At 42.5% G+C, this 15,520-nt stretch overlaps 2 protein-coding genes across 2 annotated transcripts; both read left to right on the top strand.

Annotated features, from left to right (window-relative positions):
• Positions 1–6,871: 6,871 nt before the first annotated feature.
• On the top strand, positions 6,872–12,826 carry LOC133840700 (putative inorganic phosphate cotransporter). Its single transcript, XM_062272670.1, has 4 exons — positions 6,872–7,606; positions 10,628–10,896; positions 10,959–12,035; positions 12,098–12,826. The coding sequence occupies exons 1-4, from the start codon at positions 7,561–7,563 to the stop codon at positions 12,299–12,301; spliced, it is 1,596 nt and encodes a 531-aa protein (XP_062128654.1). The 5' UTR covers positions 6,872–7,560; the 3' UTR covers positions 12,302–12,826.
• Positions 12,827–13,015: 189 nt separating this feature from the next.
• LOC133840701 (putative inorganic phosphate cotransporter) lies at positions 13,016–15,199 on the top strand. The gene is made up of 4 exons (XM_062272671.1): positions 13,016–13,098; positions 13,194–13,416; positions 13,472–14,715; positions 14,782–15,199. The coding sequence occupies exons 2-4, from the start codon at positions 13,356–13,358 to the stop codon at positions 14,971–14,973; spliced, it is 1,497 nt and encodes a 498-aa protein (XP_062128655.1). The 5' UTR covers positions 13,016–13,098; positions 13,194–13,355; the 3' UTR covers positions 14,974–15,199.
• Positions 15,200–15,520: the final 321 nt, after the last annotated feature.

The raw sequence follows: 15,520 nt of genomic DNA on the forward strand, positions 1-15,520 counted from the left end.
GGAAGTGGTCGTGTGATCGTGTGAGGCGAACCTGTTGATAAGCGGAATTTGAATACATGCACGCGATATGGACCGCACATTTAACATACTGTGTTTTATTTTTTTTATTATATACTCTCGCACACGACATGACATTTGCGATTATGAAACAGTCTAATACACTTGTATATATGTATAATTTTAAGCTACTCTATATAGAAAATTAAATTTGAAATCAGCATTTCAAATTGAATCTTAAGCCAGCAATGTGTTAAACTCTCTTGTACGAGTTTAACCGGAAATTGGGTAAATATTGTAAAGATTTTAGCAATAAAAAAATATTACAAAAATTTCGTTATAATTCAAGAACTGTACTAAACCATGCACAGTTTATAGGAAATTCCATACACAGGCTGCGAACGATGAATATACCTCAATAAATACACTCAGGGTGTGAGGGACTTAAGGATTTCTAAGAATTTCACAACGGACATGTGAATTTCTTTTGGCAGTTTCCACTTGAGAGGCACGTGTTCTAAAAAAAAGAATGGAACCGCAACGTCAGGCGGGTAGAAAACAAAAACAACTACAACAACAAGACGAGTCAAAAGGCGAGAAAGATAATGAAATCCATTAAAAATGAATTTTAAAGCAGTTATTTATACGACTTCCAGTCAGAGTCTGGGAACGCCGCGGCGCGCTGCGGTGAGGCGCAGAGAGGCACGACAGGGCCTCGGATGATGTTATCAACTCCACTGTGCAAATAATAAGGCACTTGTTGGCATATCAGTTGTCGCCCTGGGCGCCTCCACCACCACCAACATCACCGTCCACAGCGTCACCAACATCATCACAAGCATAGCGTAGCATAGAATCGAGTTCTGCCTTGTGATTTCAGATGATAGCGCTACAATGGGCCCGAATGGAGCGATATACATAGCTGTGTATGCCAACTCGGCATGAATCAAGGTTTATGGCCAACAGCGTCAGTGGTGAAATCGTAATCTGTGTGGGGGCGCCCCAACGGACTCACTAGTTTGCCGCCCCCCCCGCTCGCCACGGTCACACCCCTTGCTTTGGTCTTTGGCTCATTTGCTCTCTGGAACTAGTGTTTATTTCTGTTTCGGACTTCAATTTACGTCATTTCAATGGCATTATACTCGCTCGCTCCATTCCAAAATCGAAATTTGCAAATCATTTTGCCATGCGATGAGCAAGAAAACAATAAAAATAAAGCAAACACAACACAAAGCTCTCGTGTGGAGCATTTGCGGTTGATTGGTAGCGTGAGAGGGGGGATCGGCTGGGGGGACATTGCCAGCGCCAGCGCCAACGTCAGCGTCAGCAACGACAGCGACAACGACAACGGCAGCGGAGAGCCGATTACTTTTGAACACTTGCGCATCACGTGAACGTGGCTCGTCGTGTCGGCTGTGCGCCGAGCCGAACGTGTGAGAAACGTGATCAAAGATCAGACAGAGAGTGAGAGCGCGAGCGACGTGCAAGCAAACAGACACACAAAGAAGAGAGTGAAACATATTGGGAGAGTGGAGAGTGGGTGCGCCGCACGAACGTGTGTGCGCGTACGTGTGTGTGTCTGTGTGTGCATGTGTGCATGTATGTAAATGTCTGTATGCTTGTGAATAAAAATGGCAACAAATTAACACAGCGCGGCGCCAAAGTCATGTCGCTGCTTTTGTTGCTGCCGTTGTTGTTGTTGCCGGCAAAAGTGTGGACGCTCCCTCACTCCTTCGGACTCTCTTGCTTACATTCCGCCTCTCTTTCCGTGCGAGCCTCTCTCTCTCTGTCTCTCTGTCGGGTCTGTCGTGCTGTCTCTCTTTCTTTTTTGCCGCTAAGGTTATCGCAGATTATTTTGCACATTCAATGCTGTTTTCTGTTCGCTGTTTGAAATGCTAAATATTATAGAATTTAATTTACTTATGAGTATTTCATTTTTTTTTCATATACTCACTTTATTGTTATATATTTTGTATTTTTGCAAATCGGCCTGATAATGCATTTCTGAATACCTCGTAATTTCACAACTTTCAGCAAATAACGCCGTTTTTTCGCAGCGTCATGTTTCGTGCTTTTATTTAATGAATCGAGTTGCTTGACAATGAAAACTAACTTTAGCACCAAAAAAAACAAATACGAATACAACGTAATTAATTATTATGCAAATAGTATAAAATTTTAATACGAGCGAGCAGTTGGTGCCGTGTTGAGCCAAAACGCCTGGGATGATGATGTCACAGTGATAAATCAGATGCGTGTTTGTCGCATTTGCCAACCAAGTCCAAGTCCGCTCCAAAAGACAGAGAAGACAGACAGACAGACAGACAGACATTGTGATAAGACTTACATACGTTTTTTAATTCCCCGAATTTACTGTCACAAGTGCAGACGTTGCGCGCAGACTTTGTTGCCATCGGAAAGGGAAAATTCCTCGTAGAATAGATAAGACTGCAGCAGGCTGGAGTTTGCGCAATGACTAAGGCTCATCTTTCCCATCTATTGCTTCTGATTTCTGATGCCGCAAAGAATGTGCCGGAAATACTATAGCGTTAATGTCCCTTACCCAAGATCACGAGTGGTTATCGCTCACTTAAGTGTCTGGCCAAATGTTTTATTATTGAGGTGCCCGAAATGTCTCAAGAATAATATATTGAAATAGACATTAGTTGACGACGCTCAACCAAATCGAATTTGAATACTCTCATATAGACACTAATTAACAATAATAATAAATTTATACAACAAAAGGTGCAAATCAACTTCCCGTGCACAACTATAGATTTCCATTCATGCTAAAATTATACATTTTTGAAAACTCACTTAAAAAACAAAAGACCGTAAATTAAATTAGAATTAAACCTATTTTTATAATAAATAAATATTTTTAGTTGTATAAGTATACATTTTATACCATATTAATTAAGTGGTATTTATAGTTGAGTATGGTATAAATTTTATACCATATTAAATAAATAATTTTTATACTTGAGAATGGTATACATTTTATAACATATTTGATTAATGTTTTACTATAATCAACGATATTTATGATTAGTTTAAATACATATCTGAAAATATCAGAAACTTTATAATTTAATTAAAGTAACTTTTCGTTTTTTATGTTTTGTTAATTCACTTTTATTTATTCCAAATACAAAGAGTATAAAGTTCTTCACTTTCCGTAATAAGATTAAAGCATTGCCATTATGTAGGTTTTTGGTGTATTTGGTTAGATTAACGCATTTCATTGAGACAATCTAAATCTAGCTATTTGTACATTGCGATTAAGTTATTATCTAGAGCAACAAATAACCAATGGCGTTAAAAATACGCAGTTATAAATAAGGCACTAAATAACTTTACCTTTACCTTTTTAGTTTCGATTAGAAGCTTTCCCAAAATGTTAGTATACCCGACCACCTAAGTGTATGGGGACAACGGGAAAATTCGCTGCACGAGCCGTAAAAATGAAAAGTTCTATTTTAAGAGGCTACGTGCCGCGTGAGAAGTCCAAGCAAGAAACGCCTACACACAAAAACACAGTCAAGAGGCGGAGGCCGGACTGCGGCAAGGGGATTTGTCTGTTTGACGATGAAAAGCAATGAAAAGCAAAACGGGATGAAGTGCATTCGTCTTGCAATTAAAATGATATTCTCAGCAATTGCGGAAAATGAAGAAAATGGAATGCGTCTTTGACTGTTTGCCAGATTGAAAAGTTTGACCGAGGGCAATCAGAATAAACAATCATAATAAGAGGAATACGACGGCGAGACACAAATCAAATAGCAGCGCAAAAGTGTTTATTAATGGAGGTGACAATCAATCTGCTCACCTCCAGAGAAGTGGGCGTGTCTCGGCAGGTGCTAAGTGTAATGTATGGGTCAGATAACAAATAGAATCTAAGTATAGCGAAAAGTTTCCATGCCCATTGTGTGTGAGGGACGTTGTTAATTCGCATCAATTGAGATGGCTCAATTGAGTGCATACAATTCAATTAGATGTGACAGTTGATACGATTATTTACCGCTTCTATAGCATATTGTTGACGCCCGCTTCGGATTGGCAAATATATGCCATAGAAATTTACATAAATATCTCGTAAATATTTCGGGGCGCGAATCAGCGAAAACTGTTGACCCAATCCCTTAATCTCTATTGTGATCCATTGTCGTCTAACCTGGCGGCAAAGTACCGCGCACAGTGCAATTCTTGCCCCACCCCAACACTAGAAAATACAATGGGATCGATCTACCCTTTGGGGATAATTAACACCTGTTTTTTTTTTTGAGGGGTATGGAAAATCACAGGAGCTGCGATCCGAAACGGCTTTTGTTATGCTAATTCAATGGCGTTGTTAGTCACAGATTTGATGCCAAACATCTTTGTTTTCCTTTACAATTTATTACACACACTGCGTATACGTAACGTCTCCAATTTGACAGTGTCAGCATCGCAACTCAATTAACAGCGCATGCAGCACTCAACAGCGATGCCTGTAAAATTCCATTCTCTATCGCCGCTGTATCTGTATCTATATTTGTATCTGTATCTCAAGAGCGTATCTGTATCTAGATATATTCTTTGAAGAGCAAACAAGATGCATTTTAATTGCACACTGCAAAACGGGGTTTGGCTTCCAAGTGCAACGTTTGTACAACGTTCAAGAAGATAGTTTAGACCCTTCCACAGTTCGCTCGCTGGTATGTTGAGCGATTGCTCAGTCAACCTGGCGACCACATCCGCTCCTGGCTGACGTCAAGAGAATTGCGCTCACACTGTTTGCCATTTGTCAAATGTCGCGTTGAGCTCGTTTTGTTTTTTGTGATAAGCTTTTTGTGATAGTGCAGCCCACAGATTCATTTGTACATAGCTTTCCCCCGCCCCTCTCCTTGTCTGTGTAGCAATTGGGGGCAAAGCGTTTGGTGGGCGTGACGCATCCACAACCCGAGCGAAGGAACGATAAGATCTAGTGATTGATTAGATTGATTACCGCAGCTGACTGCGAGATATAAATATTGTATTGGAGCATTTGAGCATTTGAGCATTTGAGGACAATGCATGACTTGTTCGTGGCAGATTCGAGTACTTTACTCAATACAAGTCATAAAACTTTCCAATCGCTTCGATCAAATGAAATGTCCCTTTTGAATTGACTTTTCATTCATTACACAAGCAGTTGAAGGATGGCAAAAAGATGGCACAACATGATAAATGTTAATACGTGTTTAGTTTTATGTATTTAGCAATGACTTGGCACAGATCTTTATAATAGTCCAAGTCCAATTAGACAGCTAACTCGTGCTCGCTCTGCACTCGGCTGCGACAGTTATAGCCATATTTATAGGCACATTAACTGATAAAACAAAGCGGAATCAGTGCTGGCGAACGTGCCCAAAAAACGTGTGCCATGTGCTGAATTAAAAAAGAAACGGGACCGGGGCCTTATCAGCTGCCGAACTTACCTACATACCTACACAAAGATATATTCATATATATATATATATATGTATATAGAATGTAACATATGCCGAAATCAAAATGTATAGCAATTAATAATAACGCTTTGACTCGCCTCTTCAGCGTTGTCTTATTGACGGGGAATTCATATAGATAGAGGACGACGACAATGATGGGAGAACTGAAGCGGGAGGGCGGGGCGTGTGGATGTTGTTTTTGTTGGAAATCAAAGTCTCAATTGATAAGCGTGAATAATTTGTTTAAACATTTGTTTTGCTACAAATATAATTGATAACTGATACTTGGTGCATTTTCCATTTCGCATTTAAGACTTAATTAATTTTTTGTTTAAGAGTCTCTTCTTCTCCTCTTCCTCCTCTCTTACTCTTTGGGATCTATCGAGTGGTCGATTGAAAATGGCATGTCATGCGATCATGGACAACGAGGTGACAATATACTATACTATATAGTATAGTATTGTGAGTTATGGATTGTGTAAGCGTCGCAACGATCACGATAATAAAATAAAAATGCCCGATTGTCGGTTTGTTACATTTTTGCCGGCAGCAACTGTCAAAGCCTGAGTTATGTCACACTGACAACTGCCTCTTGAGATAGTCCCGAGCTGATACTACGGATAGTTCTATATACTATATACGTACATATATGTGCTCATATAATTGTTGACTATTTGCGGCTGCTGTGGGCGACCTCGACAGAGACTTAGCCTCCTTATCAGCGACCTGGCTGGGCTAGCCAGGCAACTAAAGAAAGGTTGGAAAGATTGGGCAAAGTATCTGACAGATACTAGCTACAACTAGCACTTAAGAAGGCTCCGGGGGAGAGCGGAAATCTGTAGATTATGGGATGTGACTAATTTCGTTTTACAATTTATAATGCTTACAGACCGATTTCTTTAAAAACAATATACATTACTCAGAGCATTCAAGGAGAGACAGAGAGAGAGAGCGCAAAAGAAGGGGAGAGAGAGAGAACTGATAACTCGTTGGTTTGTCGCTGTGTTGGTGTTGTTTACATATTGGCCGGCAAAATTAGAGAGCCAAAGAGAGAGCCAACACACACACGCACACTTTTAGAGCACTGCATGTGTGTGTGTGTGTGTGTGTGCTGCCAGCGTGTTCGGGTTTTGCTGATAGCAAAAGCAACAACCAAATGGAAATGGAATTCACGCGATACACATGTGTGTGCCATAACCGCCAGCAACAACAACAGCAACAGCAACAACAACAAGAGGAGCAACAGTAACAACAGCAGCAGCAATAAAGTGACAGCTACTTCGAAGCCGACGCCGACGTTGACGTTGGCAGCGACAGCGACGCCGAACTCTCTCGAGCGATGCGAGGCGAGGCGAGCGAGCGACCGAGCGATCATATTTATAAAAGAATCGCGTCCGCAAGTATTTCAAGCAGTCGCAGTCGCTCGCTAGAACAAACCAAAAGTCAAAATACGCGTAACCGAACAACAGTCAGTCAGACAGACATTCAGACTTTCAGTCAGTCAGTCAGTTCAGTCCGTTCAGTTCATTCAGTCAGTCAGTATATAGTATCTGAGCATCTGAGTATCTGTATCGCTGAACAGAACGCGTGCTAACAAAACTCACACCAGACTATATTATTTTGTTGAATCCGCGTGAAATTCAAACATCGTGTGAGGCGGAACATCATCTTAGCCTTCTGCATCGCAGCTGTAATTTATGCGACATTCAAATCGGTAGCCAACAAAATTTCCACCAGCGGCCAACGCGACTTTTGGCCCAACACACACGGAGAGCCAGAAAGAGAGAGAGACTTCGTTACCCGGCTCCACAATTCCCCCCGCCCAACATTTGTCGCTGCCCTCGGTCAACGTGTCGTTGTGTCGTCGTATCGTGCACATGTGCTCCAGCTTAATGTCGACAACGAAACACGTTGTGTGAAAATTATACAAAAAATCAACTAAAGCGAAGCAAATTCGAGTACAACAAGAAAGTTCCAGTGACAAAGAGAAAGGGCGACAGAGAAAGAGAGAGAGATAGAGAACTGAAAGTGAGAGAAAAGTAAAGATCTGATCTAAAAGCTACAAGAATACAATCCCCGCGCCGTCCACATGACCACCACTTTGAATATGGTGAAAACTGGGAAATACGCCAATGGTAAGTAGCAAAAAAACAGAAAACACAAACACCGAAAATAAAAGGGATGTCTTATCAGCGAGTGGGTCTATCTATCTATCTATCTATATAAATATATCTATATATAGATATAGATAGATAGATAGAGATCGAGCAGGCGCTACTTCTCGCGCTCGCTCTCGCTCTGTATTTGCGTGCACGTGTCTCGTGTGTGTTTATGTAAGCCATCGGAGTCCGAGTGCAATTGTCAATTGTCGGCGGGCGCTTAGAGCAGAACTTGTTGCCGGAAACAAATCGAACCCCACTTTGTAACCCCCTCTCCGGGGGGAGGGGTTGGGGAAATCGTCAACCAAACCGAGTCGTAATTGAGTCCGTCCATGTTTATGGCCTTATAAAGCAAGTGAAGCAAGCGTTAATTACATACGAAGTTAGCCAAGTTTGAAATATGGCTAAAACTGTAAATATTACTGATTTATTGACATTACGCATCCAATCAGATAAACCCGTCTATATATTATAGTAGAGTATCTCCAAGTGAAGCTGAAACCATAGAAAAAGTTACAGAAACAACAACAAAAGTAAAATTAAATTGAATTTTATTCGTCTTTGTCGACTGACAAATAAATTTTTAGCACGCTCAACGAAAATGATAAAATAAACAACAAAAAAACAACAAGAAAAAGTAAAATAGAATAGCATTGGGTGAAGTGGGGAGTGGAGTGGGGACTGTGGTGCGGAGGTGCGGGGGGTGGTGAGGTGGGGTAAGTGTTAGCCAAGCGAATCAGACGCAGTATATTTGTATTTGTGTTTGTGTCTCGTTTTCCGCTGCTCTTCGCCACGCTCTTCTCTCTCACTCTCTTATTTTGTGCGCTTTTGCTTTTCTTCTATTTTATTTTGATATACTTAGTATTTCATTTGGCGTGAGAAGCCAATGAAATTGAAAATTTAAATGAGGAAAAGACAAAAAATTGATAGCAATTAACTTGAAGAACTTAGTATGCTCAAATGACACAGCTCCAAGGCTTATCTAACCGAGAAAAAAGAAAGAGAGAAAGAGACAGGGAGGGAGTGAAGCGATAAGCGAAACAATCCAAATAACAAATATTGTAATAAACAATTACAGCTGAGTTTTTGAGTAAGTCGCCTTTATGATGCCCAAGTTTACACGTACGCCTCGAGTGCTACCCATTGTGACTATCAGCGACGGGTTGCCTGATTCGATGAGTCGACGTCCCCACTGTAACTAATTATCTAATCAATATACATAAGTACACTACTCTAGTCTACTCTATATATGTATGTACATATATACCGAGTGCTAGACACTGACATGCTCCATAAAAAACACACTTGCATGTACAATATTTATGTAGGTTTGTGGTGTAAAGATTTCTTGTTGTTATTGTTGCTATTTTATCGTGGGCATTATCGACCGTTATCGGTTATCAGCACATTTGCACTTCACTTCAGTTCTGTTCAGTTCTATATGTTCTCTATATACAAGTCCTTCGTCCGACAAACAACAAGCCCAACCCAAAACCTAATTTGTTGTTGTCTAAACGACCCTGGAAATTATTCGAAACAAACTCAGCATTAGCGTAGTATCATATATAGTATATTGATAGGCCAGAAGTGGTATACACTAAATACTATATACTATATAGTACCATATAGGGGAGGTACAGTCCGTTTCGTTCCGTTCAGATTGGCAATCAATCAAAAATCAACTTTCATGCTAGTCCATAAATGTTTATTGATCATATTGCTGGAAATTTGTGCAATTCCATTTATAAAACACAGACTTAATTGCCTTTTTTTGTGCTGTTGCTCTCCTTTTGCAAGAGTATAAATTAACATTTAAATAAAGTGTGACAAAGACGAGAAACAATAATAATGCGAAGAGAAGGCGCCTGCGGAGCAATCATTGTGCAAATAAATTGAAAAACGTGTCAGATAAAGAGTTCCACAACATCGTGAATCAGTTTCAGCAAACAGAGAGAGGAGACTTCGAGAGAGTACGAGAGAGAGAGCGAGTGAGATCGCGATGGGGGCGAAATTTGTCTCAAAGTTCAATCAACGCGTAACGTCATCGTCCAACATATTGCTTTATTTTTGGAGCTCCACAATTGTTAATTATTGAGCATAATTAATTGATGAACATGAATCATAGAGTACAATTTTAACAAAGTTTTCAAACTGGCATTGGAGCTGGCTTGGAAAACGCTTGCGGGGAGAGAGTTCAATAGACCCGCAAGTTGCCGCCTTGTAAGGCCGACTCACACAAGGTTGCCGCAATGTGCTTACTACTGCTGTGGCTTGCAATAAATTGTTGTGCAACGCAAAATGTTGTTGTTCGCAGCAAAGAACTAAAACTAAGTCTCAGCTCTTGGCCATTTATGGCCGAGCTGTGTCTAAAAAATAAAAGCAAAGATTGGCAGCACAAAAATTCCCCGCTTCAAGCGATCAACAGCTGTAGTAGCTACCTCTTTCTGTCCGTCCGTCTGTCCGCTTTGACTGTGCCAATAAACTGACATATGCACATGGCTAAAGAGAGATCGTCACGTGCTGCTCGCTTGGGTCTGCCGATCGCACTCGAGCACAGCGGATGCCAGGTAAAGCGAAAAAGAGAGAGAGAGAGAGGGAGAGAGGGAGATGTGGTAAGAGGAGGCACCTTTGTGGTATGTCGCGTGGTATGAAGCTGATTCGCTGCTCGGGTACAGCACCGTCTGCTGAGGTTGCACTTCATTGAGGCGCAGACCTCACGAGTAATTCACATTCACACGAGTGGGCGTTGTGTGTGTGCGAGTATGCAGTGTGCGAGAGTGTGTGTGTGTGTGTGCGTCTGTTACTACAACAAGATTTTGACACAGTGTTTTATAAATAAATGCGCCCCACATAAGCGAGAGAGAGAGAGAGAGAGAGAGAAGTAAGAGCGCAACAAGTTGGCAGATTTAAGAGAGATAGTTTCGTGCTCTTACCAAAGCTATAACCAAATATGTAAAGAGGGAGCCATAAACTGATCTTCTCCTTCTTCACTTACAGACAAGATCATTGGCGTGCGGCATGTGCAGTGCATCCTGTGCTTCTTCTGCCTCACTTTGGCCTATGCGTGGCGCGTCAATCTCAGCGTGGCCCTTGTGGCTATGACGCAGCCTCACCACTACAACAATGGCAACAACAACAACAGCAACAACACGGACATCAGCAATCACAGCCTAAACAACACACTCCTTAGCAATCACAGTCTCAGTCTCGACGACAGCGGTGAGCAGGAGGATGTGGATCAGGGTCCCGATATCTTTTCAGTGGATGTAAGTCTGCCTAACCAAATCGAAAACTTGAACTCTCAATTAACCTGAACTCTTTTCTACAGTTCTACAACTTCACGGAAAAGGAGAAATCCTATATGCTGAGCAGCTTCTTCTGGGGCTACATCGTCACCCAAGTGCCCGGTGGTTACATTGCCCAGCGCTATGGCGCCAAGATGCTGTTGCTCTCGGGTCTGGCTGCCTGCGGCATTCTCACACTGTTGACACCACTCTCGGTTAAATTGGGCGGCTGGCAGGCAATGTGTGCGATTCGTTTTCTCGAAGGATTGACCCAAGGTGCAGTGCATCCCGCGACGCATTCGCTGCTCTCGAAGTGGGCGCCAGCCAACGAGCGCGGCATGTTGGCGACCATGTGCTACTCGGGTGCTCAGTTCGGCACTATTCTGATGATGGCCACCAGTGGATTCATTGCCGACTCCTTTGCCGGCTGGCCAGCGATCTTTTACTTTGGCGGCGCTTGCGGTGTCATTTGGATTGTCTGCTGGTGGGTCTTTGCGGCCAGCACACCCGAGGAGCACCGCACCATTACGCGCGAGGAACTGAAGTTCATTACGGAGAACCGCACTGTGGGCAAAATGCAGGATTCACACAAAATGGCACCCACTCCATGGAAGGCGATCTTCACCTCGATGCCATTCATGTCGCTGCTGATCGTGCACTGCACCCATATGTGGGGCTTCTGGACGCTGTTGACACAGATTCCCAGCTACATGATGCACATTTACAACATCGACATCAAGTCGAGTGCGCTGCTCTCATCACTGCCCTATACCGTAATGATGGTGCTCAGTTTCTTCTTTGTGTGGCTGTCGAAGGTGCTGCAGAACAAGAAGTCACTGTCGTTGTCCTTCAATCGCAAGTTCTTCAACACCGTCGGCCACTGGATACCGATGTGTTCTCTCATCGCTCTTGGCTATGTACCACGCGAGGATGCTCCACTCGCTGTGGGACTCCTAACCCTGACCGTGGGCATCAGTGCTGCCACCTACCTCGGCTTCCAGGTGAATCACATTGATCTGTCGCCCAACTATGCTGGCACCTTGATGGGACTCACGAATGGGGCTGCCAATGTGATGAGTGCTTTGGCTCCTTTGGCTGTCGGACAGATTGTTAAGACTCCGGTAAGTTTAGGATATGAAAATGTAATCTAACTTTTAGCTAACATATTGATTCGATTCTCTAGGAAAATGTCGATGAATGGCGAACGGTGTTCTTTTTGGCTGCCGCCTTCTACTTTGTGGGCAATCTGCTGTTCGTTGTCTTTGGACGCACGGAGACGCAATGGTGGGACTCACCTGAGGTGCTCGATGCGGACACCATGGAGGCCGGCGTGCCACTGAATTCCAGTCCTACAGTCAAAAGAGCAACTGAGAATGGCACACACTAATCACATCCCGAGCCCAAAAAACTAAAGACTCTCTCATGCATGTTGATCAATTTTTATTGGAAAATCCAAAAGGGGGAAAAAAGCATGATATTGTCATATAGTTGTTGTTTCCTAAGCTAAGCTGTAGGTTTTAAGTGATTAGTTTTGTAAGAAAAAGGACAAGAGCTGAAATTGCCATAATGACGATCGCGTGCTTCCATTAGCGATATTAAAAATCAACATATGATAATTGTTTAGTTCGTAGGCAAAGCATAAATTATTATTTGCAGTATTTTTCCATAATGTACATAAAAAAACAAACAACTAAAAGCAAAAATCAACATCTAAATATATAAAACATGTATATTAATTGAAACCACTTGAGCATATGTAACGAATAGCGCGGCTCTTGTAATTGTTATGTTTTAAACGGAAACTTATATCGTAACTTAGCTTAGGCAATTCTAGTAAAATTAGTTAAACATTAGTAATAAACAAAAAAACAACCAACTTGTGATGTACGAAAAAAAAAACAAAAACAAATAACTAAAAAAGGCAGAAATGAAGACAAAAAATATAAACAATATAAAGCCACAAAACAGATTTGTGCACAAATCGTAATTAACGTCTTTTATTTGCGTGGCATTTTGAATTTGATTGGCAACGCGCGAATTCGTGCGTCAATCGATAGGCGCAACTATCGTCACTAACACTATCGTTGAGTAAACACAGCTGTCAGCTGTTCAACAGTGTTTGCTAACCATCACCAGAGAGCAAAGTGAAAACAAAAAAGAACGAAAACAAAAACAAAGCGCAACGTAAGCAGAACCATTGGCGTTGGCGTTAACATTGGCGTCGGCGTTATTAAAGAGTATTTCTTCAGCATTGGTTTTTTTGCTTTCGTTCAATACAGTCCGCTGCGCAGTCTGCATTTGCTGATGCATTTTCCGTGTATTTTGCGAGTCACGAAATGATTAGACGACCAGGCAACGCCAACGAGATCGCAACAGCAACAACTACGCAACAGACGTTGCAAAAGGGGCCACGACATTAATTCTTGCCGATACTGAACAATATGGCTATCGGCTGCTTCGATTGCTGCAGTCGCACAGGCTACGACAGCATTGGCAATACAGGTTGGTTTTTGCTTCATTTCCGGTTGCACGGTTTAAGTGTTTTATCATTTGCCAGGTCCGCGCTTTGGTGTGCGTCATCTACAATGCGTGCTGGTCTTCTTTGGCCTGGCTGTTGCGTATGGAATGCGGGTTAATCTCTCGGTTGCCATTGTGGCCATGACCGATTGCAATGCCACCAATCCCAATTTCCCCGAGTTTGACTGGAACGAGAGCACCAAGTCGTATCTGCTGAGCAGCTTCTTCTGGGGCTATGTGGTCACCCAGGTGCCAGGCGGTTATCTGTCGGCAATCTTTGGCGCCAAGTACATGCTACTCGTTGGCGTCTTCATCTGCTCCTGTCTGGCCTTGCTGACGCCGTTCTGCGCTTTGTTCGGCGGCTGGAAGCTGCTGGTGGTGCTCCGTGCCGCTCAAGGTCTTTGCCAGGGCGTCATCTTTCCATCCACACACACATTCCTCTCGAAATGGGCACCTGCCGAGGAGCGTGGCCGTCTCGTTGGCTACTGCTATTCGGGCTCACAGTTTGGCACAGTCGTCATGCTGTCGGTTAGCGGTTATATTGCCTCCTCGCCGCTGGGCTGGCCCAGCATATTCTACTTCTCCGGTTGTGCGGGCATTCTGTGGTCCATTATATGGTTTTTCCTATGCGCCAGCACACCAGCGCAGCATGCCACGATTACGCCCAACGAGCGTCGCTATATTGAGACATCGGGACAATTGCGACGCGCTTCCGATGCGGGTCGCGAGGAGTTTCAGCCACGCCCCAATTTGCGAACGCCTTGGCTGCGCATACTGACTTCGCTACCATTCCTGTCCCTGTTGCTGGCACATTGTGCCAACAACTGGGGTTTCTGGACGCTGCTCACACAGATTCCCACATTCCTAAAGAACGTGCTCGGTATGGACATAAAGCACAATGGTCCGCTGTCGGCGCTGCCCTACTTCGCCATGATAATCCTCACGTGCGGCTTTATCTGGCTGTCGGATCTGCTCAAGAGACGTGGCTCCGCTATGTCCTTAAGCTTCTCCAGAAAGCTATTCAACTCGCTAGGCCTATGGCTACCAATGCTGGCCCTAATTGGTCTGGGCTTTATTACCAAAGGCGAGGCTAGTGCTAAACTAGTAATTGGATTGCTCACATTGGCAGTGGCCACGAATGCTGCCAGTTATTTGGGCTTCCATGTCAATCACATGGATCTGTCACCCAATTTCGCTGGCACGCTGATGGGCATAACGAATTGCGCTGCGAATGTGATGAGCATATTGGCGCCACTGATTGTGGGATTGCTTGTAAAGGATGAGGTAGGTCATTCTCATATATATATATTGGTGTATTAACTGTTAACTAATCGCTTCCTTGTCTTTCAGACAAACCCAACCCAATGGCGAATTGTGTTTTACTTCACCGCCTTTGTCTACTTCATTGGCAATCTGGTGTTCATCATCTTTGGTCGCACCAGTGTCCAATCGTGGAACAGCCCAGTCAGCGCACAACAGAGTCGAACTCCACAAGCTGACGCAAATGAGGATGAGGAACGGGCGCGCCTTATTGATTCCTAGAACGAAGCCTCGAATTTTATATTGTTGGCGTGGGAGTCTGATAATGAAACTGATGTACCTAACGTACGGTATTAGAAGGAATTGATTGTCGCTAATGTACAAGCTTATACAGATATATTATATTATATGTAAATTATATAATTGATTTAATTACTGCATAACACTATTGATAGTTATACAACACATTATACACAAATATTTACGTAATAATATGACTATGCAACAATTCACATACGGGTTACATTACTTTTGTTTGGAAAACGTGACTTTTAAACTTTATTACAATTCTATCAATTGAAATATTAAACTGAAGTTCTCCGAATGCTTTAGAATATACAGTTTAAATGCATGCGACATGCAAAGACTCATATTCCATAAATTGTTATTAGAATGAATTCCACTGAAGAGTAGAAAACTTGCTAAAGAAACAATTGTTGATATATTTCTTATTCATCTAACCAACAAAATTAGCTGCCCATTCAGTGAAATATTGTTTTCAATTTCATTTTATTTTTATTTTTTTTTAATGATGAATGTAAATAATTCT

Source organism: Drosophila sulfurigaster, chromosome 3 (assembly GCF_023558435.1).
Source record: "Drosophila sulfurigaster albostrigata strain 15112-1811.04 chromosome 3, ASM2355843v2, whole genome shotgun sequence".
Classification (NCBI taxonomy): Eukaryota; Metazoa; Arthropoda; class Insecta; order Diptera; family Drosophilidae; genus Drosophila; species Drosophila sulfurigaster.